Source organism: Pseudophryne corroboree, chromosome 4 (genome assembly GCF_028390025.1).
Source record: "Pseudophryne corroboree isolate aPseCor3 chromosome 4, aPseCor3.hap2, whole genome shotgun sequence".
Lineage (NCBI taxonomy): Eukaryota > Metazoa > Chordata > Amphibia > Anura > Myobatrachidae > Pseudophryne > Pseudophryne corroboree.
Window position 1 is genome coordinate 885,275,257 of NC_086447.1, and position 24,980 is coordinate 885,300,236.

At 46.5% G+C, this 24,980-nt stretch overlaps 1 protein-coding gene across 1 annotated transcript in view; it reads left to right on the plus strand.

Moving 5' to 3' along the window:
- MDGA1 (MAM domain containing glycosylphosphatidylinositol anchor 1) overlaps positions 1 to 24,980 on the plus strand; it is a 567,923-nt gene that overhangs the window by 495,424 nt on the left and 47,519 nt on the right. The window contains 2 exon segments of the mRNA XM_063918866.1: positions 15,200 to 15,352; positions 20,363 to 20,515. Of these exon segments, the coding sequence (XP_063774936.1) occupies positions 15,200 to 15,352; positions 20,363 to 20,515 (306 nt within the window).

The following is a 24,980-nucleotide window of genomic DNA, read 5'->3' on the forward strand; positions in this document are numbered from 1 at the left end:
TCGTGGTGCATCAGTTTTCACGTACATTTGGAAATCACTATTAAAAGCTCCTGTGAGAAGGCAGCATGGTGCAGAAAGAGAGAAGGGAAAGGAGAGTGATAAGGAGGGAGAAATAGGGCGACATTACTTACTGTAAACTCTCAGAATAGACACATACTGTATGTAGTAATGTGAAAACATTAGTTTAAAACTGCAGTAATGTAGGGATTGCCAGGTAACGGGCACAGGCACACATAGAATCTAGCCGTATCTATTTGCAAATCAAACACAGCTCAAAAAGAAATGTATCATTGCCCGGGTAACAATGTCAATAGTCCCCTTACAGCAGCTTGGAATGTGTCCTTGACGTTGCTCGTTAAACGCTATACTACAGTATAGGAGAGTGTCAGCCTTGCAAGTAGTAACTGACCTGAAAATCTCAAATTAAATGACCCCACGTCATCATCATCACCGCCACCCCGTCCTTCAGCTTTTTTTTACTAAACGTAAATGAACTCATTCCATCTACTGTTGCCCGCTGCCTTCTCCCCTTCGTTATACATTTTTGGGAAAAGTAGTTCCCACATCTTTTCGCTCCCCTTCCCTAGAGTCTCATGATTCACACTGACAGGGCACGGGAGAAATCAGGTGCCCACAAAGGAAGGAGCGATTTGGAGGAGGCCCCACTTTCAGCCCTATGTCAGACCTGCTTTGTGTTTCCGTCATTACATTTTTGTGAGTACAGCGACATGATGACAGGAGCAGAAACTAGGGGTGATATAGAGTGTAAGCTCTCATGAGCAGGGCCCTCAACCCTCATGTGCTTAGCCGTATCTTACCTAAACCATCTTTGACGGCACCAAATCCCACAGTATACTGCCACCCTGGTACTTATGTCAGTGTCTAAAGAAGCACAAAGTGGACATCTCAGCTTTGCACATTCAGACTGGCACTTGTACACTGGGGGAAGGGCTGATACTGGCATAACCATAAAGTTACAGGTGTGACTATGGCAGAAGACTCTAAAATGGTCACTGCAGCGCGAATCAGAGTCCGACCCTAAATGTATGCACTTCATTAATGTTAATTTCTGCAAACTTTAGATAAGAATGATTATAAGCGTTTGTTTAATGTGGGATGGAGGAGACCTAAAAACTCCCAAATACCTCTATGGGGTTGGGTAAGGGATCCTGACAGTCATAAGTCCGACAACGGAATCCCAACGGATAGAATCCCGATGCATCCTGATAAGTATTTTAACCCTACCTCTACCCCCCTGATCCGAACCCACCCCTCCCCCATCCTAACCATAAACTCCCTCTCCCACAGCCTAACCTTAACCACCAACACCCCCCCACAGCCTAACCCCCCACCCCTCCCCGCAGCCTAACCCTAACCCTCTACCTAGTTCCTACCCCTAACCCTTACTCACCTCTCCCACAGCCAAACCCTAACCTCCCTCTCTCACAGTCTAATCTTAACCACCAACAACCCCCCACAGCCTAACCCCCCCATCCCTCCCCGCAGCGTAACCCTAACCCTCTATCTAGTTCCTACCCCTAACCCTTACTCACCTCTCCCACAGCCAAACCCTAACCTCCCTCTCTCACAGTCTAATCTTAACCACCAACAACTCCCCACAGCCTAACCCCCCATCCCTCCCCGCAGCGTAACCCTAACCCTCTATCTAGTTCCTACCCCTAACCCTTACTCACCTCTCCCACAGCCAAACCCTAACCTCCCTCTCTCACAGTCTAATCTTAACCACCAACAACTCCCCATAGCCTAACCCCCCCATCCCTCCCCGCAGCGTAACCCTAACCCTCTATCTAGTTCCTACCCCTAACCCTTACTCACCTCTCCCACAGCCAAACCCTAACCTCCCTCTCTCACAGTCTAATCTTAACCACCAACAACCCCCCACAGCCTAACCCCCCCATCCCTCCCCGCAGCGTAACCCTAACCCTCTATCTAGTTCCTACCCCTAACCCTTACTCACCTCTCCCACAGCCAAACCCTAACCTCCCTCTCTCACAGTCTAATCTTAACCACCAACAACTCCCCACAGCCTAACCCCCCCATCCCTCCCCGCAGCGTAACCCTAACCCTCTATCTAGTTCCTACCCCTAACCCTTACTAGTTCCTAACCCTAACCCTTACCCAACCCTCCCGCAGCCAAACCCTAAACTCCCTCTCATGCAGCCTAACTTTAACCACCACCACCCCCCCCCTCCCCAATCAGGGTATGGGCCATTAGGTCGACCACACCTAGGTAGACAGTCATTAGGTCGACCACTATTGGTCGACAGTGACTAGGTCGACACCTGAAATAGGTCGACACAGTCATTAGGTCGACGCGGAAAAAGGTCAACATGAGTTTACTTTTTTTTGTATTGTTTTCTTCGTAAAGTGATGGGGAACCCCAATTAGTGCACCGTGTCCACTCGCATGGCTCACGAGCTTCGGGTAAGGTGCCTCGCTCTGCTTGGCACAGGTTACTATTCCCAATCGTAGTCCACGTGGATCGTAAAGTATGAAAAAGTTAAAAAAAAGGGAAAAAAGAATTTGAAAAATGTATGTCGACCTTTTTCCATGTCGGCTTAGTACATGTCGATCTAGTGACCATGTCGACCTAGATACCATGTCGACCTAGAGACCATGTCGATGTAATGCATGTCAACCAATAGTGGTCGACCTAATGACTGTCGACCTACGTGTGGTCGACCTAATGACCGTATCCCCGTAATCATAACCCTCTACCTAGTTCCTAACCCCAACTCCACTACTTACCGGCGGGATGTGTCGGCATTCTGTGCATTGGGATCCCGCCGGCAGTCTTCTGGCTTCTGTTGGCCTTTTACTGCAGCCCTCCCAATGGGGGTGCAAAACAATGCAACAAATCCCAGTTTTATATAGTTTTATGTAATTGTTCAAGCACTGACTACCCCATTTCCACTAGCTCAAAAAACACGGGTAAATGCACAGGGGCGCGCATTTACCCGTGTTTTTTGCTAGTGGAAACGGCCCCCTCTGCAAAAACCCGGATCAAGTGATTCGGGAATCCTACCCGGGTAGCTTACCGGGTTGAACACGAGTTCAACCCGGTAAGCTGTGCAGTTTTAACGGAAGCCGTGTCGATGTGACGCGGCTCCTGTACACAGTGTATGGAAGGGCGGCGCTGGGAGATCATGTGATCTCCCTGCGCCGCCCATGCTGCGTCACCAGCAGCGTCACCAACCCGGCAATATGCCGTGTTGGGTGAGTGCAGTGGGAGAGGGGGCTCTAATGCGGGTCGCAGCCGAGTAGCACCCGTGTCAGGCTCCCGGCTGCGACCCGCATCACTAGTGGAAAAGGGGTATGAAGGGGGTTCCCATAAGGAATGAAGGGGGGATATCTGCTACCATTCACCTATTTATGTGCAGAGATGCTGAACTTCTGTTTGTTTTGTAGGAAGAGTTATGCAACATAAGAGGTGAACTTTGGGGGTCATTCCGAGTTGATCGTAGCTGTGCTAAATTTAGCACAGCTACGATCGTAAACTCAGACATGCGGGGGGACCCGCCCCGCATGTCTGTGCCTCCCCCCTGCACAAATACAAAAGCATTGCACAGCGGCGATGCCTTTGTATTTGAGGAGTAACTCCCGGCCAGCGCAGCTCCCGCGGCTGGCCGTGAGTTGCTCGTTGCTCCCGCTGGCCGCAGCGGCAGCCGCCGCGGCCCGCCCCCACAACGGTCCAGCCACGCCTGCGTTGGCCAGACCGCTCCCCCTAAACGGCAGCTAAACGCCGCCGTTCAGCCCCCTCCCGCCTAGCGACCGCCTCTGTCTCAGAGGCGATCGCTAGGTAACGAAAGCTGCCATGCGCCGGCGCACTGCGGCGCCGGTGCATGCGTAGTTCCGACCCGAACGCTGCGACAAACTGCAGCGAGCGATCGGGTCGGAATGACCCCCTTTGTACCCATTTAAAGTAAAAATGGGTGACCCTGCGCATGAAAATCTCAGCGTGGCCTGGTTTTTAGGTTAGTAAATGACCCCCAGTATGTCCTATAGTGATAATTCATGTCTGTAAATGACATGAGAGCTGTACTGAGCAGCACGGCACAAGCTGCTGCTGCAATTTAATAGTAAATCACGTTATTGATTCTGTGAAGACGTGGAATCCGTAGGAAGAGAACGCTATAGTATTCCTAGATTTACCATTACTGAAAATAAAAATAAAATCTTAAATATTTAACAAACTTCGGCCTTTGCTTCTCTGTATGATTTCCCATTCTTCCCCCCGCCTGTGCCTCCCCTCCCCACATATGTGATGTGTACAGAGCCGCAGTGGTCAGATTGTTCCAGCAATATCACACTGCAGCCAGCGGCTACAGCCCTGGAGTATCTGCAGGGTGATGTAAGGGTTAAATGAGAGGGCACATAAACTGCAGCTTGTACATTGACCTCTGAAATGTTTCCACCATGACATGTACAACCAATCGGCTCATTAATTCCAGTGGGGACTTTGCATTTTGATTGTAAAAAAGGTCATTTTTAGCATCCTTGTTAGGGATAAATGAAGTGGAAAGGAAAGGTCCGGCCTTATTTGTTAGCAGCCTAAGTGCTAGAACAACCATTGGAGGAGAACGGTCAGATCTGTGCCCGCTGCAGGTGAGAGAGGTGCCGCACGTGTGCCTCTCCCGCCTCGTCTAATAGAGAATGCAGATTGCGTTACTCTCCTGTCACCTTATGGGACTCAATTAGGAGAATATTAAACAGTCATCATCAGTCATTTGCATAGAAAAACAATTTGTTACGGCTATGTACTGTACATCGGGCATTTTTCCAGTGTTAGTTGGCATGCAAATGTAGTCGCGTCTTCAAGGCCCTATGTTTGACTGGGAATTACAGTGCAATTTCTGTGTGCAATTACCCCTATTGTTCAGTAGTGTCCCCATACTGGAGTGCTATAATCCAAATCATGCTATATACCTGTATCTGCAATAAATCCAGATTATGCTTGTGGTTCCAGCACGTGCAAGGATCGTCTTCGTGAATGTATTACATGTATTGCGCCCATAGGCATATTAACAAATGAGGTGGACTGGGCCATGCGCTCCACCTCTCCACATTCTTCTACACAGTGAATGGCTGTCAGCGCTCTGATTGCTGGATAGCTCCAACCATCCACCAATCAGCAAGCTCACAGCCATTCGCTGTCTGGTTGCAGTCTGGAGGCAGGTAGAGAATGCTGCACTCTGATTGGTGGATAGCTCCAGCCATCAACCAATTAGCAAGTCGGCAGCCATTCGCTGTCTGGCTGCAGACTGGAGGCAGGTAAAGAAAAAAAAAGAAGGGGATCTCAATGCTGAATAAAGCAGCTGGAATAAGTGTTAGTCAAGCCCATAGTGCAGTGATTTTCAACCTTTTTCAACTTGCGGCACACTGACAATACTTTAAAATTGCCATGGCACACCATCAGAGCCCCACAGGGGGAAAAAAACCCACATTGCCCCCCACAGCAATTAAACAAACATACTGGCCCCCACAATAGTGCAAACACATTGGCACCCACGGTAATAAAACAAATGCTTTCACCCCCACAGTAATAAAACATATTTATAATAAAGGTTGAGTATCCCTTATCCAAAATGCTTGGGACCAGAGGTATTTTGGATATTGGATTTTTCCGTATTTTGGAATAATTGCATACCATAATGATATCATGGTGATGGGACCCATGTCTAAGCACAGAATGCATTTATGTCACATATACACCTTATACACACAGCCTGAAGGTCATTTTAGCCAATATTTTTTAAACCTTTGTACATTAAACAAAGTGTGTGTACATTCAATTCATTTATTTTTCATATATACCTTATACACACAGCCTGAAGGTCATTTAATACAATATTTGTAATAACTTTGTGTATTAAACAAAGTTTGTGTACATTGGGGGTAATTCCAAGTTGATCGCAGCAGGACATTTTTTAGCAGTTGGGCAAAACCATGTGCACTGCAGGGGGGGCAGATATAACATGTGTAGAGAGAGATAGATTTGGGTGTGGTGTGTTCAATCTGCAATCTAAATTGCAGTGTAAAAATAAAGCAGCCAGTATTTACCCTGCACAGAAACAAAATAACCCACCCAGATCTATCTCTCTCTGCAAATGTTATATCTGCCCCCCCTGCAGTGCAAATGGTTTTGCTCAACTGCTAAAAAATATCCTGCTGCGATCAACTTGGAATTACCCCCATTGAGTCATCAAAAAACAAAGGTTTCACTATCTCACTCTCACTCAAAAAAGTCCGTATTTCGGAATATTTGGATATGGGATACTCAACCTGTAATGCCACACACTGTCCCCCCACAGTAATTCCACCGCACACTGCCCCCCCCCCCCCAACTAATTTCACCTCCAACTTAACCTGATCACTATTTACTCCTTATTTATAACTGCATAATGCAGAAGGGGTTATCAGAAAATTCCCCACCAGCAGTACAAAATTGCTGTGTCATATATGCACAACTACATATTATATATATTGTCCCCCACAGTAATGCCACACTACCCCCCCTAGTAATCCCACACTGCCTTCCCCTATTAATTCCACACACTGCCCTCCTACAGTAATTCCATGCAGTGTCTGCCCCCACCCCACAGTAATTCCACACATACATTATATGGGATCAGTACGTAATCCCGCTGGACGGGATCCCGGCTGTCGAAATCCCGACGCCGGAATCCCGACCGCACAATCCCGACAGGGGTGGCGAGCGGAACGCAGCCCCTTGCGGGCTCGCTTCGCTCGCCACGCTGCGGGCACGGTGCCTTGCTACGCTCAGCACAGTATTATATTCTCCCTCTATGGGTGTCGTGGACACCCACGGAGGGAGAATATGTCGGGATTGTGGCGGTCGGGATTCCGGCGTCGGTATTTCGACCGCCGGGATCCCGTCCAGCGGGATGTTGACCGCCTCCCCATTATATACAGTATATATATATATATATATATATATATACATAAACAAAACGAGACGGCACTCAGAGATTTGGTAGTAAAGCAAACGAAGTGTATTCACATCATCACATCACATCTACGTTTCGGGGAAAGAATCCCCTTCATCGGGATCATATCTATCTATCTATCTGTCTGTCTGTCTATCTATCTATCTATCTATCTATCTACAGTATCTATCTATCCTGTAGCTGTGAAACCTTTCCTTCTCAGTGGTGGGAGAAGTGAGCACTGAGAAGGGATGCACCAGGCAGCAGTAACAGTGGGTCAGCAGTGGGTTTGCAGGCACTCCAGGCGGGAATGCGATGTATCGTGTGTGACCTATGACTCACCATAGGTCATGGGTGGCTCGCAGAATTGCACAGCGCTGCCCGAGCTGGCTACTGATTGCGGCAGCCTCCTGGCAGGCATCTCTGGCGGGCAGCGCAGGTCTCTCTGGTGGGTGGCAGCGAGCATCTCTGGTGAACGGCGGCACACCTGGCAACCGCTCACGGCACAGTAGTGTGCTGCAGCACAGTGGTTGAAAAACCCTGCCTTAGTGCTATAACATAGAAAAAATAGAAAGATTTTTCCAGCGCTAGGCTCTAACACTGGAAAAATCTTTCTATTTTTGAGGCAGGTAGAGAATGCTGTACTCTGATTGGTGGATAGCTTCAGCCATCAACCAATCAGCAAGGTGAAAGCCATTTGGTGTCTTGCTGCAGTCCGGGAGGCAGGGAGAGAATGCTGCCTGCATGCTCTGATTGGGGCTAATTCACAATCAGAGAGGCCAAGCAGCATTCTCTACCTGCCTCCCAAGAAGTTCCAGTAGACACCAGTCCGGGAGGCAGATACCCAGAGCCCCACCATTCTAGGAGACTTTAAGCAGTGGTTGGCTTGGCCAGAGGGTATCTGCCCAGTGTGCCTATATATTAAGATGGTTCTGCCCAGTGGTGCAAGTAGAAAAAATGTCTTAGTGGTACTGTGTGCATGTGCCAAAAAGTGGCTGTGGCCACATGCCACATGGTCTTGGCCAATGAAATGGGAGCGTGATACACATATGAGGGGCCAGATACACATATACCTCCAAAAGTGCCAGATACACACATGCCCCCAGTAGTGCAGTGCCAGATACACATATACTCCCAGTAGTGCCAGGTGCACATATGCCACCAGTAGTGCAGTGCCACATACACATATGCCTCCAGTAGAGCCAAGTACACATATGCCCTCAATAGTGCCAGATACACATATGCCCCCACTAGTGCAGTGCCAGATATGCATATGCCCCCAGTAGAGCCAGATACACATATGCCCCCAGTAGTGCAGTACCAGATACACATATGCCCCCAGTAGTGCAGTGCCAGATACCCAGATACACATATGCCCCCAGTAGTACCAGATACGCATATTCCCCCCCAGTAGTGCAGTGCCAGATACACATACTGTATGCCCCCCCAGTAGTGCAGTGCCAGATACACATACTGTATGCCCCCCAGTAGTGCAGTGCCAGATACACATATGCCCCCAATAGTACCAGATACACATAAGCCCCCAGTAGTGCAGTGCCAGGTACACATATACCCTCAATAGTACCAGATACGCATGTGCCCAGTAGTGCATGCCAGATACACATATGCCCCCAATAGTACCAAACACACATATGCCCCCCAGTAGTGTAGTGCCAGATACACATATGCCCCCAGTAGTGCAGTACCAGATACACATATGCCCCCAATAGTACCAGATACACATATGCCCCCAGTAGTGCAATGCCAGATACACATATGCCCCCAATAGTACCAGATACACATATGTCCCCCAGTAGTGCAGTACCAGATACACATATGCCCCAGTAGTACAGTACCAGATACACATATGCCCCAGTAGTGCAGTGCCAGATACATATATGCCCCCAATAGTACCAGATACACATATGCCCCCCAGTAGTGCAGTGCCAGGTACACATATGACCCCAGTAGTGCAGTGCCAGATACACATATGCCTCTAATAGTACCAGATACACATATGCCTCCAAGTAGTGCAGTGCCAGATACACATATGCCCCCAGCAGTGCAGCTCACAGCTGCTTCATGGTGCCTGCTCTGCTGCTGCGTGGAGGAGAGCGCAGTGCGTGTCTCTCCTGCCCCTCAGTGTTCAGTCCAATCTCTGGTGCCCTGTATCTCAAATCAGGCACCAGCTCGTGAGCCAATCAAAGTTTGTGGTCCGGCAGCCAATCAGGAGCCGCCACTGCCGGTTTGCGAGCTCTGATTGGCTAACAAACTGGTGCCTGATTTGAGATACACGCCGCACCGCCAGAAACCGGACTGAGCACTGCTGCGCTCTCCTCCCCACAGACACACAGCAGCTGCAAGCAAGCTGGTCGGGCCGGCACACACTGCCATACTTGCAGCACTGGTTCTGCCCCTCATCTCCTTTGTACCTTGCTGTCGGTAATGCCATCCTTACGACGAATGCTTCAGATAAATGTCACATGCCCAAGTCTCCTGTGCTAGCGCCTTCCTAACAAAGACACACATATGCAGCCCCGTTACAGTGGTAGAGCCTGTCTGGGATGCAGTGAGGCGCAGCGAGCGGAGTCATTTTTTGTAGTCATGTGACAAAAAAGCGACTCCTAGAAATGACATCACATTTAGACCATTGTTTTATGTCATTTCAACAATTCCACATTGTCTATCTAGAATACATAATGACAGAGGTTGGGTGCTGAGGCTGCATTACAGAATATCAAGTGTTTACATTGTTTATGTTATGTACATATCTGCCTGTTACTGTGCTTCCACAATGGCCTTGGGCCTGATTTAGATGTGGCTGGGGTTGCTGTCACTGCTGCATACATGGAAGCAGCATTGATAGCACTAATATGGTAATGGGGCAAGGGGCATCACGTCTCCTGCATGCATTACTGATCTGAGTTGCATCCAAGGATACAGTATTGAATCATATGCAACTCCATGGGCTGTCTGCAGGATCCATGGGGTTGTACAATCAGGTCGTAGCAGGAGTGACCAAGAGGCCAGGATATCTCCGTCCTCGGACAGAGATCCTGACCTCATCCCTCCCCCACAAAAACAGCGGCACACCTCCGTTTTCTGAAACTGAGGCCGTTGCCGCCCCCTCTCTACCCCCAAACGGCATCAGACTATCGATCTGTGACAGTCTGATGCTGGCCTAGATGAAGCAAAAGTCATCCCACTGTAAGTGGCGGCTGAGATCTGTTCTGTATGCTGAATTGTACAAATATGTTTTATGCAAATGAAAAAGGAAACCTAAATCCCAACAAATGTGCACATTCTACATGCCTTGAAGTTCTTCAGTATCTATTATCCTCAGGACAAAATCTGATGTTTGCACGAATATGCAGAACAGGTGTGTTACACCAGCCAACATGAATCGACCCAATTAGCCAATGTCCAGCCAACGCTGGACATCATAATTAGCAAAAATTAGTTCCTTTTGTAACCAGCGCCAACTTGCTGCGCTAATTCATGTGTGCCGAATACACAGAGAATGCACCCGGCAGCACAAGGCAGGAAGAAGAGTCTTTTTAAGCTGTGTTTCTATTTCTTTTCCAGTTTGGACACAGGGCCATATCTAGGAGTTCTTGCTCCCCTGACGAAGTGAAGGACTTGGCTAACGAAAACTTCTACTCAGCTGTTTCTAAGCAGATACTCACTTCTAACTTCTAAGCAGCTACTCACTTCTGGGCCACAACATCATGGAGGCTCCATGACGGAGGCTGGGGTAATATGTAGAGCAGAGCCATAACTAGGGGTGCACCGTCGCTGCCCCACAGAACCTTGCTTCATCACTCCTGGCAGCGTAGAAATCCACAGTGTGTTATGTTTTGGTGTTTCACAGGAATGTACAGTCTTCTGTGATGACGACATTCGGTTCATTCTACCCTAATGAGCGGTTGGGGTATAATATGGCAGAAGTCCAGATGGAACAGCAATTACAGGGATTCCATGCAGAACACTGCATGCCAGGATTCCTCCAGAGACGCATGCTAAAATAGGAAGCCAAAAGCAGAAAGGGGCGAATACTCCAAGGGACACTTTCGCTTATCTGTATTTGTCTAATGCAGTGGGTGTGATGGAAGAGTCACCATACTGTACAGTCTGCTGTTCATTATTACCCACCCTCTTTATTAAGCCGAATCTTTCCTTCCTCAGATAAGCTGCTCCACAGTCATTAAGGCATTATTTAGGTTCATGTATGATGTTATTAAAGTGTAACACATGAAAAAGGTCGACATGGAAAATAGTTGACACAAAAAAAGATTTTTTTGTTGTTTTCACCATCAGAGCACAGGAAATCCCCAATTAGTGCACTGCGTCCCCTCATATGGCTCCCTTCACTCGCCATGCTGCGGGCAAGGGCCCTCATTCCGAGTTGTTCGCTCGTTAATTTTCTTTGCATCGCAGCGAGTTTCCGCAAATTGCGCATGCGCAATGTTCGCACTGCGGCTGCACCAAGTAAATTTGCTAAGAAGTTAGGTATTTTACTCACGGCATTACGAGGTTTTTTCTTCGTTCTGGTGATCGTAGTGTGATTGACAGGAAGTGGGTGTTTCTGGGCGGAAACTGGCCGTTTTATGGGTGTGTGTGAAAAACGTTGCCGTTTCTGGGAAAAACGCTGGAGTGGCTGGAGAAACGGGGGAGTGTCTGGGCGAACGCTGGGTGTGTTTGTGACGTCAAACCAGGAACGAAACTGAGTGAACTGATCGCAGTGGCAGAGTAAGTATCGAGCTACTCAGAAACTGCAAAGAAATTTCTATTCGCAATTTAGAGAATCTTTCGTTCGCAATTCTGCTAAGCTAAGATTCACTCCCAGTAGGCGGCGGCTTAGCGTGTGCAATGCTGCTAAAAGCAGCTTGCGAGCGAACAACTCGGAATAACCCCCAGGGTTACTATTCCCAATCGTAGTCCATGTGAATGGTAAAGTATGAGAAAGGTGTGAAAAAAAAATGCAAAAAAACTCCCTTAAAACGTTGTGTTGACCACATGTGTGTCTCAACCATTGTTGTCATGTCAACCATTTGAACCTTTTGACCTTTTCTACCTGTCACCCTTTTACACGTCGACCTAATGCATGTCGACCATTAGTGGTTGACCTTTGCACTGTCAACCTATAGGGGGTGATTCAGATCTGAACGCTAACTTTGCTGTCCTGCATTCAGATAGTCTCCGCCTCCAGGGGGAGTGTAAATTCGCCCGTGCAAGTGTGCGATCCTATGTGTACGTCGAGCTGCAAAAATCCACTGTGTGCAGTCTATACGCAGCCCAGGACTTACACCTACAGTGCGATCACATCTGGCTGATCGGGGCCGGAGCTTACGTCACACACCCTCCCTGAAAATGCTTGGGAATGCCTGCGTTTTCCCTGACACTCTTAGTAAACGCTCAGTTGCCACCCATAAACGGCCTCTTCCTGTCAATTACCTTGCGAACGCCCGTGCGATCGTAATTTTTGCACCATTCTGTTGCTGACCGGCGTTGTCCGTTGTTGTTGTCCGATCCGCGTCCGCATTGCGGTGCATAAGCATGCGCAGTTATGACCTGATTGCCCACTGTGCAAAAACGCAGAGAAGTGATCAGATCTGAATCTCCCCCATAGCCCGGATACCCTAATAATCGGCTTTCCCAGCTGCGCATTGAGTCGGTATCAAATTTGGCATGATGGAGAAAAGGAGTTTTACTTGTTACACACAAGTCAGTCATGTCCTGAAACAGGACGTTGTGCTACGGAAACACACTCAGCCTGTAATAATCAGCTGTCTTACTACCACAAGTTCAGTACCAGATTAAACTCTGCAGAGGCCCCTAGGCAGTCAAAATCTCAGGCAAAAATGATCTCCTAGTACGTTTTAAAATGTAGAAACCAGCAGTCTACGATAGTGTCCTAGTGTCCGGCATATGTATAAGGGGCAGTATGGTGTGTCATGTGTATATGCATTAATAATGTGCGGCAAATGTGTAAGGGGCACTATGTGTGTCATTATGTGCATAATTGCACTAATAATGTGTGGGACATGTGAAAGGGACATTATGTGTGTCAGTATGTGTATAAGGGCATTAATAATGTGCGGCATATGTGTAAAGGACATTATGTGTATAAGGGCATTAAGAAAGGTTGGCATAATGTGTAAGGGGCATTACAGTGTGGTATTATGTGTATAAATGCATTACTAATGTGTGGCTTTATGTGTATAAGGTGCTCTACTGTGTGGCGTAATTTATAGAAAGGGCACTATTGTGTGGTCTAATGTGAATAAAGAGCTATATGGTGTGGTGTAATGTGAATAAGGGGCACTACTGTAAAGAGTGACATTTATAAGATAAAGTGGTACTACTGTGTGATGTAACGTGAATTAGGGACACTATCGCATGATATAATGTGAATAAAGTTGCACTACTGTGTGGCGTAATTTGAATTGGGGGTAGGTACTATTGTGTGGCCAAACCCCTCCCCAGCAAGAACACACCCCTTTTTGGGCTGTGCGCCAAATGTGCGCACTGTTCCCATTTAAAATATAGGGGATAGGAGCACCAAAATGAGTACTGCTATGACTGAGGGGTGATGGTGCTGGGAAAGGGGTGCAGGGTCAGAGGCGGAATTAGCAGCGGTGCTAGGGGGCACCATCCAAAATCTTGCATAGGGCATCAGGTTAGTTAGGGCCAGCTCTGCCTATTCGACTCTTTTAGGGGCATTTTAAAGAAATGCAGCACGAATGTATTCCAAATAATTTTTGTACACAAAATTGCATACCTGTATCACAATGGGGGTAATTCCGAGTTGATCGCAGCAGAAAACTTGTTAGCAGTTGGGCAAACCCATGTGCACTGCAGGCATACTTGCCTACCTGACCCTCTCCATGAGGGAGAAATTGCTCTGTTCCTGGACTTTCCTGGTAATGTATGATTGCCATCACCTGTGGTGAAACACCTTTCTTAGCAATTAACTAGCTCACCACAGGTGATGGCAATCATACATTACCAGGAAAGTCCAGGAACAGAGCATTTTCTCCCTCATGGAGAGGGTCAGGTAGGCAAGTATGCGAGAGAGTTAAATGTGAATGGATTGACCCGGCGGCGGGGGGGCAGTGACGGGGGGAGTGAAGTTTCTTCACTCCCCCCGTCACCCGGCTCCATAGACGTGCAGGCAAATATGGACGAGATCGTCCATATTGGCCTGCATGCACAGCCGACGGGAGACCAGCGATGAACGAGCGCGGGGCCGCGCATCGTTCATCGCTGGAGTCTCCACACTGAAAGATATGAACGAGTTCTCGTTCCTTTATGAACGAGATCGTTCATATCTTTCAGAAAATCGGCCAGTGTGTAGGGCCTATAACTCTCTCTACACAGGCCCAATCTTTCCTCACTGCCCAGTTATATAGAAGGATTTAATATCGTCTCGCATTTTAGTTGGGGGGGGGGGGGGGACGATTGTAAAATGGCAGCATTAAAGTACATTAAACGAGTCTAAAATATATTAATTCCAAACATCTGTTCTTTACCACTTTTCATGCAAAGTCTGAATGGATATGTGAGTTAAGTGATAGACTTCATATAATATAGCAGGGCCACTAATAAACCAAGTATTATTAGAAGGGGGGGGGGGAATGGGCGTGAAACTTACAGAAGCGGCTCATCGTAATCCTTATGTCATCTGTCTCCAGCACACGCAAGAGATACGTCTCCTAACATATGCAGAAATGTTTGTGTCCATGTCTGCCCCAGTTGGGGTTACATGGATGTACCTTGCCGGTACTCGGCCTGCAATTTCCCGCTCCATCTCTCCCTCATGTAAGACTCAGCTAAATTTGCCTGCAGATGTGTGTATAGATCATAAGGAAAGTCATATGTTATTTTAAAAATGGAGATTTGGGTCCAGCACTGCCTAACGTCCTAAGTATCCCAGAGATAAGGAATCTTAGAGGCATATTTATCAAACCTTGGAGACATACAAAGTGGATGGAGATAAAGTGCCAACCAATCAGCTCCTAACTGTCATGTAACATGGCAGTTAGGAGCTGATTGGCTGGTACTTTATCTCTGTCCACTTTATCTCTCTCCAAGGATTAGTACATAGACCCCTTAGAGCTACAGAGATAGTGTAGTGTTGTTGGAATCTATAAAACAATGAGGGCATTGCAGTAGGGAGGTGTTGGAGAATACACAGACAGTAACGGGGCCTCCTTTCTGTTCCTGTACAGATAACACTTGCCGGTTTGACGATGAGAAGCTTTGTGGATTTGTCCAGGACAAAGATGACAACTTTGATTGGATTCGTCAAAGCAAGTTGACGGAAAGCGTCAAGAGAACGGCGAACACTGGGCCTGAAATGGATCACAGCGGGAAGCCAGAGGGTAAATCTTCCAGAGTTTTACACACAGGACCTTCAGATTCTAGGGCAAATTATAATGATATTACAAGTCAGACTCAGATCTGTAGACTCACCACTAAGATGGTTTCCTATTTCCTATGGCATACAGCAGGAAGATGTTATTCCATATAATGGTGGCAATCTATCAAACCTTCCACTGAGGAAAAGTGGAGGTGTTACCCATAGCAACCAATGAGTTTCTAGCTATCACTGATCAATCATTTTCTATAAAATAATATCTAGAAGCTGATTGGCAATATGGAAAATGTTTCCATCTGTCTTCTTTAGAAGTTTGATACAATTATGGGTCTCGGAACTGGCAAAATAGGCAGGCCCCCCCAACACACACAAAAATAATAATAATTAAATTAAAAAAAAATTTTTTTATATATATATATATATATATATATATATATATATAATTTATTTTATTTTTTTAAGTAAAAAACATATCTATGTCCCCATACTTTTGGCCACAGCACCATATTATGCTGCACACAGTAATGCCCGGCCCACACAGTATTGCCCCAGTACCTGCAAACTGGGGAGCTGCTTGTTGTCAGGGGTTCTGCTTGTCCTCCTTCCCCCCCTTCCCTGGAGCCGCAGCAGACTGTTCGGCAGCCTGCTTTAAGTAAAACTATTGAAAATGTCCCTTCCAAAATGGCCGCCGCCTCAAAGGAGACAGTTATTAAAGCTACTAGAGCCTCCTCTAGTATCTTTAATAACTGTCTCCTCAGAAGCGGTGGCCATCTTGAGAGGGACATTTTCAGTAGCCTGCAGGAGCCGGGCAAACAACGGGCGACATTGGCAGCGGCAGGTGGACACACGGCGGGCAGAGGACGGACGACGGCGGGCGGGCAGCGGCTCGGGCCCTCCCCTCACTGTTGGAGAGGCCGGGCCCGGGACAGCTGTGCCCGCAGCACCCCCCTGATGGCAGGCCTGGATATTAGTGGTATTTAAATTGTTGGTACCAGGTCTTGTGCAAAAAATGCATCGTGACTAGGAGGAGAGTGTGCCCATTAGCAACACTGATATGCAACACTTGTATATTGTGTGTGACTGAGTCTGTATACGGAGAACAACGGAACTTTTATAGGAAAAAACCTGTGGCTGCTACATTGTAGCACTTTGTATACAGATTCAGGCTCAGTCGCACACAGATATACAAGTGTCATATATCAAATTATTCAGCACAGTCTCCGTGTGTATCACATTTTCAGGAAAAAGGACACAACGCTAGCAGACTCACATGGGACCTGGCGTGCTGAGAGCGCCTGTCTGCCACGATTGCAGCAATGATGTATGAGAACACATCTGCAGTTACAAAAGGAACTATAGGGCTCATAGTAATAGCAGTTTATGTGACGTGGCTCAGCAATAAAGGGACCAAATGCTGGGCTAGATAAATGAGAGCCAGAAGCTGATTGGTGTTGGAAATATGTATGTACAGGCTTGAGGATGTAGCAGAGTTTCTGTATATACCAGCGGATGCCTCACAACTACCAACTGCCCAGATACTTAATTGGTGGAATTGTTCTATTGAAAGTAAAGCGGGTACACCCGTACTCACTATTACATGCACTGATAGATAGATGGAAAAGAGCAGGGTGTCACACAGGTCACCAGCCGGTCAGTGTATGTAGGTACTGGGTAGCGGTGCAGGATCCTGGAACAGGTTCTTAAATAGCAGCTAATAGCAGGTCTGGCTGGAGGTAAGTGGAAGACTACTGTCTCCCACTGTGGTACTCTAACACAGTCCCAAGATGGCTCCACACATGCTCAGCAGTAGCCTTGGTGGCCATCTTGGTACTGGGAATGAAGCGTCCCTTGAGGAGTAGCAACATACAATCTGCGCAGTAGCGCACTCCACTTTCAACAATATATTGCTATGGGCAACACCTCCACTCTATCTCTCTCACAGGTTTGATACACCTCCCCTCAATGCTCCACAGTCTGCCTGCGTATGGACTAGTCCAGATTTCAGTACGACTTAGTTAGAGAATTGCAGGCTTGGGATTGTTGTGTGATGGAGCATGCCTCAATATGTGAGCTAAGAACTGCAGCAGAGCTGGATGGAAAATTACAAGGCAACTTGCTTATAAGGGTTCCAATAAAATCTAGTTATACTGCCATGCTACCTTCTTATCTGTGTATGATTCAGACTGACAGTCCCGAGGCATCCACCCTCCTGGCCTGGCTAGCCAATTAGGCAACACTTTTCTGTTATTACCTGGTAGCGAATAAGCTTTTCATAAGCTACAGCAATAAAGATGAGTTCATTCCTTTCATCATTCCGCTTTCACAATCATGGTTCATTATCCAGAGATCCGGGACTCAATTGCTGTTGTAAACGTTAAAGGTTTCTGCATTAGTACCCTGGAATGTTTTGTGTGTGACAAGAGTTGTGAAGTATACGGAACTGGGAGTATGTCATGCTTATAAAATGTCTTATTTGACCATAGACCGTTCCCGCGATGAGTGGACTCAAAGTCAAGGGTTCTATTTTACTGGATAAAGAATGTCACGTTTCCTACAATATAGAGGATATCACGTAAGCAGACTATTAGAGATAGGCAGCAGATCCTGAGCTCAGGGATAACGTGCAGCCTTGTCTTGGTGATAGTACCGGCTCTGTGTCAGTGATGCTCTGTGTGCAGCGTGGCTTGCAGATGTATAGAGAAGTGCCGCACAGATGGTAAATAGGGGATGCGTTTAATTTACCGACTGTAGGGATCTTGGTGGTCAGGATACCGACGCTGGAATCCCGACAGCCGACAATGCCGCCAGCTGGAACCCCAGTGCAACAGGGCTATTCCCTCTAGTGGGTGTCCGCGATACCCATAGAGTGGGAATAGATCCTGTGGCGAGCCCGCAAGGGGACTCTCAGTGCTCGCCCCACTGCCGGCATTCTGACAGGCAGGAAGCTGCTGTCGGGATTTTGGCAGCCGGCACCCCGTCCACTAGTAATCAATACCGAACCCAATAAATAGGACTGTTCAAGATGTGCAAAGAGGATACTACAAGCGTAAGTGACTGTTCATTCAGGCGCGGCACCTGCATGTACTGTACTGGTGCTGGTGATTGATAGTGATTCCCTCAAATATTTCCTGTCTATGGGAAAGGAACCTACAGTACTTAGAGTCTATGGGGTCTATTTACTAAGCCTTGGATGGAGATAAAGGTGGTCATTCCGAGTTGTTCGCTAGGTGCATTCGTTCGCTGTGCAGCGATGTGGCAAAAAATCGGCACTTCTGCGCATGCGTATGCGGCGCAATGCGCACGCGCAACATACTATTACAATGAACAATGTAGTTTCACACAGGGTCTAGCGAAGCTTTTCAGTCGCACTGCTGGCCGCAGAGTGATTGACATGTAGTGGGCGTTTTTGGGTGGCAACTGATCGTTTTCAGGGAGTGTTCGGAAAAACACAGGCGCGCCAGGAAAAACACAGGCGTGACTGGGCGAACACAGGGTGTGATCGTGACGTCAAAACAGGAACTGAACAGTCTGAAGTGATCGCAAGCGCTGAGTAGGTTTTGAGCTACTCTAAAACTGCACAAAAATACTTTGTCGCCGCTCTGAGGTCCTTTCGTTCGCACTTCTGCTAAGCTAAAATACACTTCCAGTGGGAGGCGGCATAGCGTTTGCACGGCTGCTAAAAACTGCTAGCGAGCGAACAACTCGGAATGACCACCAAAGTACCAGCCAATCAGCTCCTAAATGCTATGCCACAGGCTGGGTTTGAATAATGACAGTTAGGAGCTGATTGGCTGGTACTTTATCTCCCTCCAAGGCTTAGTAAATAGACCCCTATGGAATATCAGAACAATGCAAGAATGCATAATGTGGTAACATAGGGGAAGATGTACCAAACCCTCTAAAAGAGATATTCTGTCATTTTATTAAAGCTTTGTGTTACTTTCATGGAAATCTCCCATCTGCTGAGCACCTGGCCCAGTGCTCTCCCTCACATCTGGTGTTGGCACAGAACAGACAGCCCACCTCCATTCCTTCATTACCACTAGAAGATAGATGACTGAGGTTGTACGCTGGACAGTAGCTTCCTCTCTAGCTACCCCGGCCATGTCCGTACACTCCAGCGCGGAAGATGGTCACAGTGATCTTTAAATCACAACGCAGTATTTAGTAGCACAGGTGGGGAGGCTGGCTGCCATCTGTAAGCGTCAGGAGCCAAGAATCTGCTCATCTGAGCACCGTACTCTGTGTATTCCCAGAGAAAGGTGCTGAAGAGGAGACTAAGATACCATGTAACCAGAAACAGTGTCTCAGTTGATTTGTTCACAATTTTTGCATTATGGTAATTCCACCGGTAACGGGATCACCTTTTTACAGTTTTAGGGGCAAATTCAATTAGCTGTGAAATTGCGGTAATTTACATGACCTCATGGCTAGGTGCAGTACTCTGTGAGCTGCAGGTCATGCCCCCGGTCCCTCTCTCACATGAATATGCGCACAGTGTTTATTAACTACTGCCTGATAGGCAGAGCAGCAAGTTAGAGGTGCCTCCTGACTTCCCCCACCCCACACTGCTGGACACTGCCTCCTGACGGTGGGACAGTGCCCGAAACACGGCATCGGGACATTTGGGAGGTACAGTATGATGACATTACTGTTTCCAAGTTACTTGATAGGCTGTATTATTCTTTTAAGAAGCAGAATCGCTTTCTGATTGGTCAAGATACATCCATTTGCCCCTTGGGCTGGGTGACACAGAGACATGTAAGTCACTAGTGGGCACTATTATACCCAATAATAATCCAGCCGTTGCTGATTGGCTGACTCTTAGACATCGCCCTCATTAGGAAAAAACGCCTGATGACATCACTGTGTGTGCACTAGGCTCATGGAAGAAAGCTGACTTGTTATTGGTTAGGGTTACTGTCTGTATGTCATGGTGACTGTTTCTATGCATTAAAGTTTGTGCGAGGTCTTTGTATTGAGTAATGATTTTATTCCTTGTTATATATCTCAGGTTTCTACATGTTCATTGAGGCATCAAAACCACGTCGGCTGGGTGACAAGGCGCGGCTCATCAGTCCCATGTACAATGTAACGACCAAGTTTCCGTCTCACAAAGTGTCGTATTGCGTCTCCTTCTACTATCACATGTACGGGAGGCATATAGGTGAGTGCATCTCTTGTATAAGTGCAGTAAGCATCTGTCACCTATAGAAGGCGGTCTGCCATAACTCCTGGCTCCGATGTCTCTGTGTTGCTTGCCGTTCATTACAATAAATATAGAAACTTCCCTTAAACTCATATCTAGTCCAGTTCTCAGAGCAGTGGAGAGAACCAGACACATCCATGTTCCCGTCAGCTGACAGTATCAGAGTTCTAAGCCACGAGAGGCAGGGCCTGATTCTCAGTTGCAGGAGGGGGAGGGGGAAGGGAGGCAGAACGGAGGCGCCACCTGGCACCATTCTTCAAAAGGGGGCAAGTCACCCCCGTTTTGACGGAAATTTTCGCTGATGCGCAGTTGCTTTATTTGCTCCACTGCGTGATTATACAGCAAGCACTGCCTGCAGATTGCGTGCGACTCAGGATCAGACCCACGGTAATTGATGATAATAGCCTTTCGATAGTAATATCACATCTTAAGGATCAATATGAAGACCGCTCATCAATACGTTATAAAAATATGTTAAACTTTCCAAATTCTGAAACTTAATTTGAAGATATCCTACATTTGCAGAATTTTTCCATTGAGGTTTAGGGATACAGTATTAGACAGCCCTAAATGTTGTGCCCAGATTTACCGTCATGTCTACAGAGTGCTCAGTAATACGGATTCATGAATTTGATTTTTATTTGGTCCATATGGTAAAAATATTTTTTTTTTAATTGAATTTCCCCCTTGGTGTGGGTTTTGTGAGAGTACCTGTCTTGTCGGAATATCATACTGAGTTCCAGTGACATTATAATGTATTTCACAGAAGACAATAGTCTCTTTCCACATATAGGGAATACCTTTTATCTGCAAGATCGGGTAGCGCCCTGTCACACGCAACCATGTTACCAGCCACATGATTCCGAAATACTGATGTATCAATATGAGAATTGTTATTGACTAACTTAAGGTCAAACGTATCCACTTGTGTCTTTCTGATGTTTTACTCTTATAGTCAGATCATCACAATTATGTATTGCAATGTATTACAATAATCTTTCACAGACCTCCAGAGATTATAATGTTACATCATCTCTGGCATACAGTATGACCATATGGCCAGCTGGTCACTGACCCCATCTGCTCCCACCAAGGTAGGTGAAGGTGGAGGCCCAAACACCTCCATCTGCTCCCACCAAGGTAGGTGAAGGTGGAGGCCCAAACACCTCCATCTGTTCCCACCAAGGTAGGTGAAGGTGGAGGCCCAAACACCTCCATCTGCTTCCACCAAGGTAGGTGAAGGTGGAGGCGCAAATACCTCCATCTGCTCCCACCAAAGTAGGTGAAGGTGGAGGCCCCAAGTTGCCCCCATGGCCATGCTTTTGATATGGGATTAACATTGACCATTGAGCAGGAAATGCATTCTTCATGTTGTGCCGTCACCATTTGGACATGTAATTGCAGATCTCCGACAATTTACATTACTTGGTTTTAGTTTTAGCTGCCATTTTGTTGTAGTCATTTGTACTGTGAGGGATTTTGCAGTGAACGTTTATATTTGAAATAATATTTTTATTGTATAATAAGTGTGATTTGCTTCTTGGATATCTACAACTACAGAGTTCAGTTTCTCAACATATTCAATAAAAACTGCTATAAAATTTGAATCTGATTAATTTTACACTGGTGTTCCCATGATGGTATTCATCATTATATTCCTATGGTCCTAATGTCAGAATTTATAGTATGAGTGACTGAAACATGTAATAATAAAACATAGATAAAGCGGACAGGTGTGGAATGTGACAGTGATAAAGAGCCAACGGGAATATTAATGAATGGGTCTCAGATGTGTATTGGGGGAAATTGTGATCTGCTGTCATAGTAACCAAAAGAAAGTATGTGATAGATTTCCCTACTAGTTACTAAAACAGCATTTACAAGAAGAGCTGATAAACTATCTGCTTTATACACATGTTGGTCATTGCTAAATTTTACTCTATAGGGGGTGATGCAGTGTTAAACGCAAGTCTGTTTATGACGTTTTTCCTGTGTGTTTTCATTTGGCACATCCTCTGGGAACCAGTTATACACAACTTCAACGTATAACCACTCAAGACTGAAGGTGAAGGTTTGCTCTTCAGATGTGTCCTAGAGCAGTGATTCTCAACCTCGGTCCTAAGTACCCCCAACAGTTCATGTTTTCCAGGTCTCCTCACAGGATTGCAAGTGAAATAATTTGTTCCACCTGTGGGTCTTTTATAATGTGTCAGTGAGTAATAAATACACCTGTTCAACTGCTAGGTGTCCTGGAAAACATGAACTGTTGGGGGTATTTGAGAACCATGGTTGAAAACCACTGTCCTAGGGGTAGTGGATTTTGTTGGAAGGTTTACTTTGTATACATGTGTCCCAGATGAGCTAGTTCCTGTTGGAAGGTTTGCTCTCCTGATCTGAATCCCATGTGAATTGGGTTCTGTTGGAACGTTTGCTATCCAAATATAAGTCCTAGGTGAAACGCGTTGTGTTGGGGGGGTTTACCCTGAAGACTTATGTACCTGCTTACATAGTTCCTTTTGTAAAGGTTTGGTATCCTGAAATGTGTCTATGGTGAATTGAGTAATGTTGGAAAGATTGCTATCCGAATATATGACCAGAGAGAAATGCGTTGTGTTGGGGGGTTTACCCTGCAGACTTGTTTACCTGCTTACATAGTTCCTTTTGTAGATGTTTGGTATCCTGAAATGTGTCAACGGTGAATTGAGTAATGTTGGAAAGATTGCTATCCAAATATATGACCAGAGTGAAATGCGTTGTGTTGGGAGGTTTGCTCTATGGAAGTGTTCTGAGTGAGATAGGTTCTGTTGGAAATATTGCTCTCTAGACATGTGTCCTGGCTGGGTGAAATGGCTCCTGTTAGAAGGTTGGTAATCCAATTATGTGTTCTGGGTAAAATGGGTCATGTTGAGAAGTTTGAAATTGTTCCAGACCTTAACATGAGTCTGGTGTGACTGGTTCTTTTGGGAGGTTTTCTATTCAGTTGTAGTATGTGTCCTGCATGATATGGGTTCCGGTGGCAGGTGCACCCTCCAGTCTGCCCTGACTTCTGACCGTATACAGACTTTGTACCCAGTCTCTTTATTACAGATATGTGTGCCAGGAGAAATGGCTCCTCTATTGAAGAATTTTATCCGGACGTTTGCCCTTGAAGAAATGGTTCCTTTATGCAGATGAGCTTGCGAGTACATGACGAGGGTGTTGATAAAATTTAAATTTTGCTAATTTATTCAGTGTGTTAATTTTTTGCTTTTCTGATTTTGTTGTTCTTAAACATTTCTCTGCTATATAATGACAATTCCTAGGGAATAAATATTCACAACAAACCGTTTTCACGGATGATTAAAGATATTAGCATTTAATCATCTGGGCAGCTGTTAAGTGCTTTGCATACTTAACAGTTATACAAGCTAATTGTTTTATTGTGAGCGGGTGTGTGAGCTGGAATATTTGAAATGAATCTCTTATAGGAAACTGGGCTAGTGCTTATTGCTTAACTCTTACACTCCCGTCATGCAATATATAATTCTAAGTATCATTTTCAGTCGAAAAAATATTCCATACAGGGATACAGTGAAATTCAGATGCAATTTGGTCAGTGCAGGGCTGGCGCTCTTATTGAGGATGGGCCACAAAAACAGTGGGTTCCCAAGAGGGCTATCAGATTGTGGGGGCTGGGGTAGTTATCCAGATTAGGCTTGCGAACGTTCATTACTGCATCAGCCTCTTTGTTCCAGTCATTTATCAAAACCTCTACTCATACGATGATCTTTGAGTCCAATCCTAGGTTCTGGATTGCTTTCTTTGGGAGATATCAAGTCAAAGCTATCTCCACTGACCCGCCCTGATCTATCGCGTTAGTTACCGAGTAAAAAACATTTCACAGCAGCGAATTCATGCCGCCTTGGATCCAGTGATTTTTGTTGGCTCATTTTCACCGGAGAAAGTGATTCTTCAGTGCAAAAGTGACAGGTTTCCACCTGTTACTGTAATCTCTTGACCTTTCACCTTCTTATGGGGCGGAAACGGGTTTCATGCGGGCCCATTGAAAAACATTTGCTGTGAGAAAGCCTATTCCACCCATCACATGGGCTTTGTCTCTAAAAGACAACTTCTTCAGGTAGCCCAACATCGGCGTATATATAATGGGTGCTCGGATTGCTGCCCACACAGGCCCTTGGGTCCAAGGGGGCCCACACCACATACCCTGCACCCACGCTATTTTCTCAGTAGCTTCGGGCACATGCGCCAACGAGATGGGGGGGGGGGGCACATGGAGACTGCACACGGACCCCCTCCTTTCCTGAATTGCCGTTGCAGACCCAGATGAATGTAGATTGGGACCTCTGAAGTGGCCTAAGACCCAAGACTATATATTTTTTTAGTTTATGTCCCTATTCTCCCCCTGTCCCCTTCACCCTTTCAG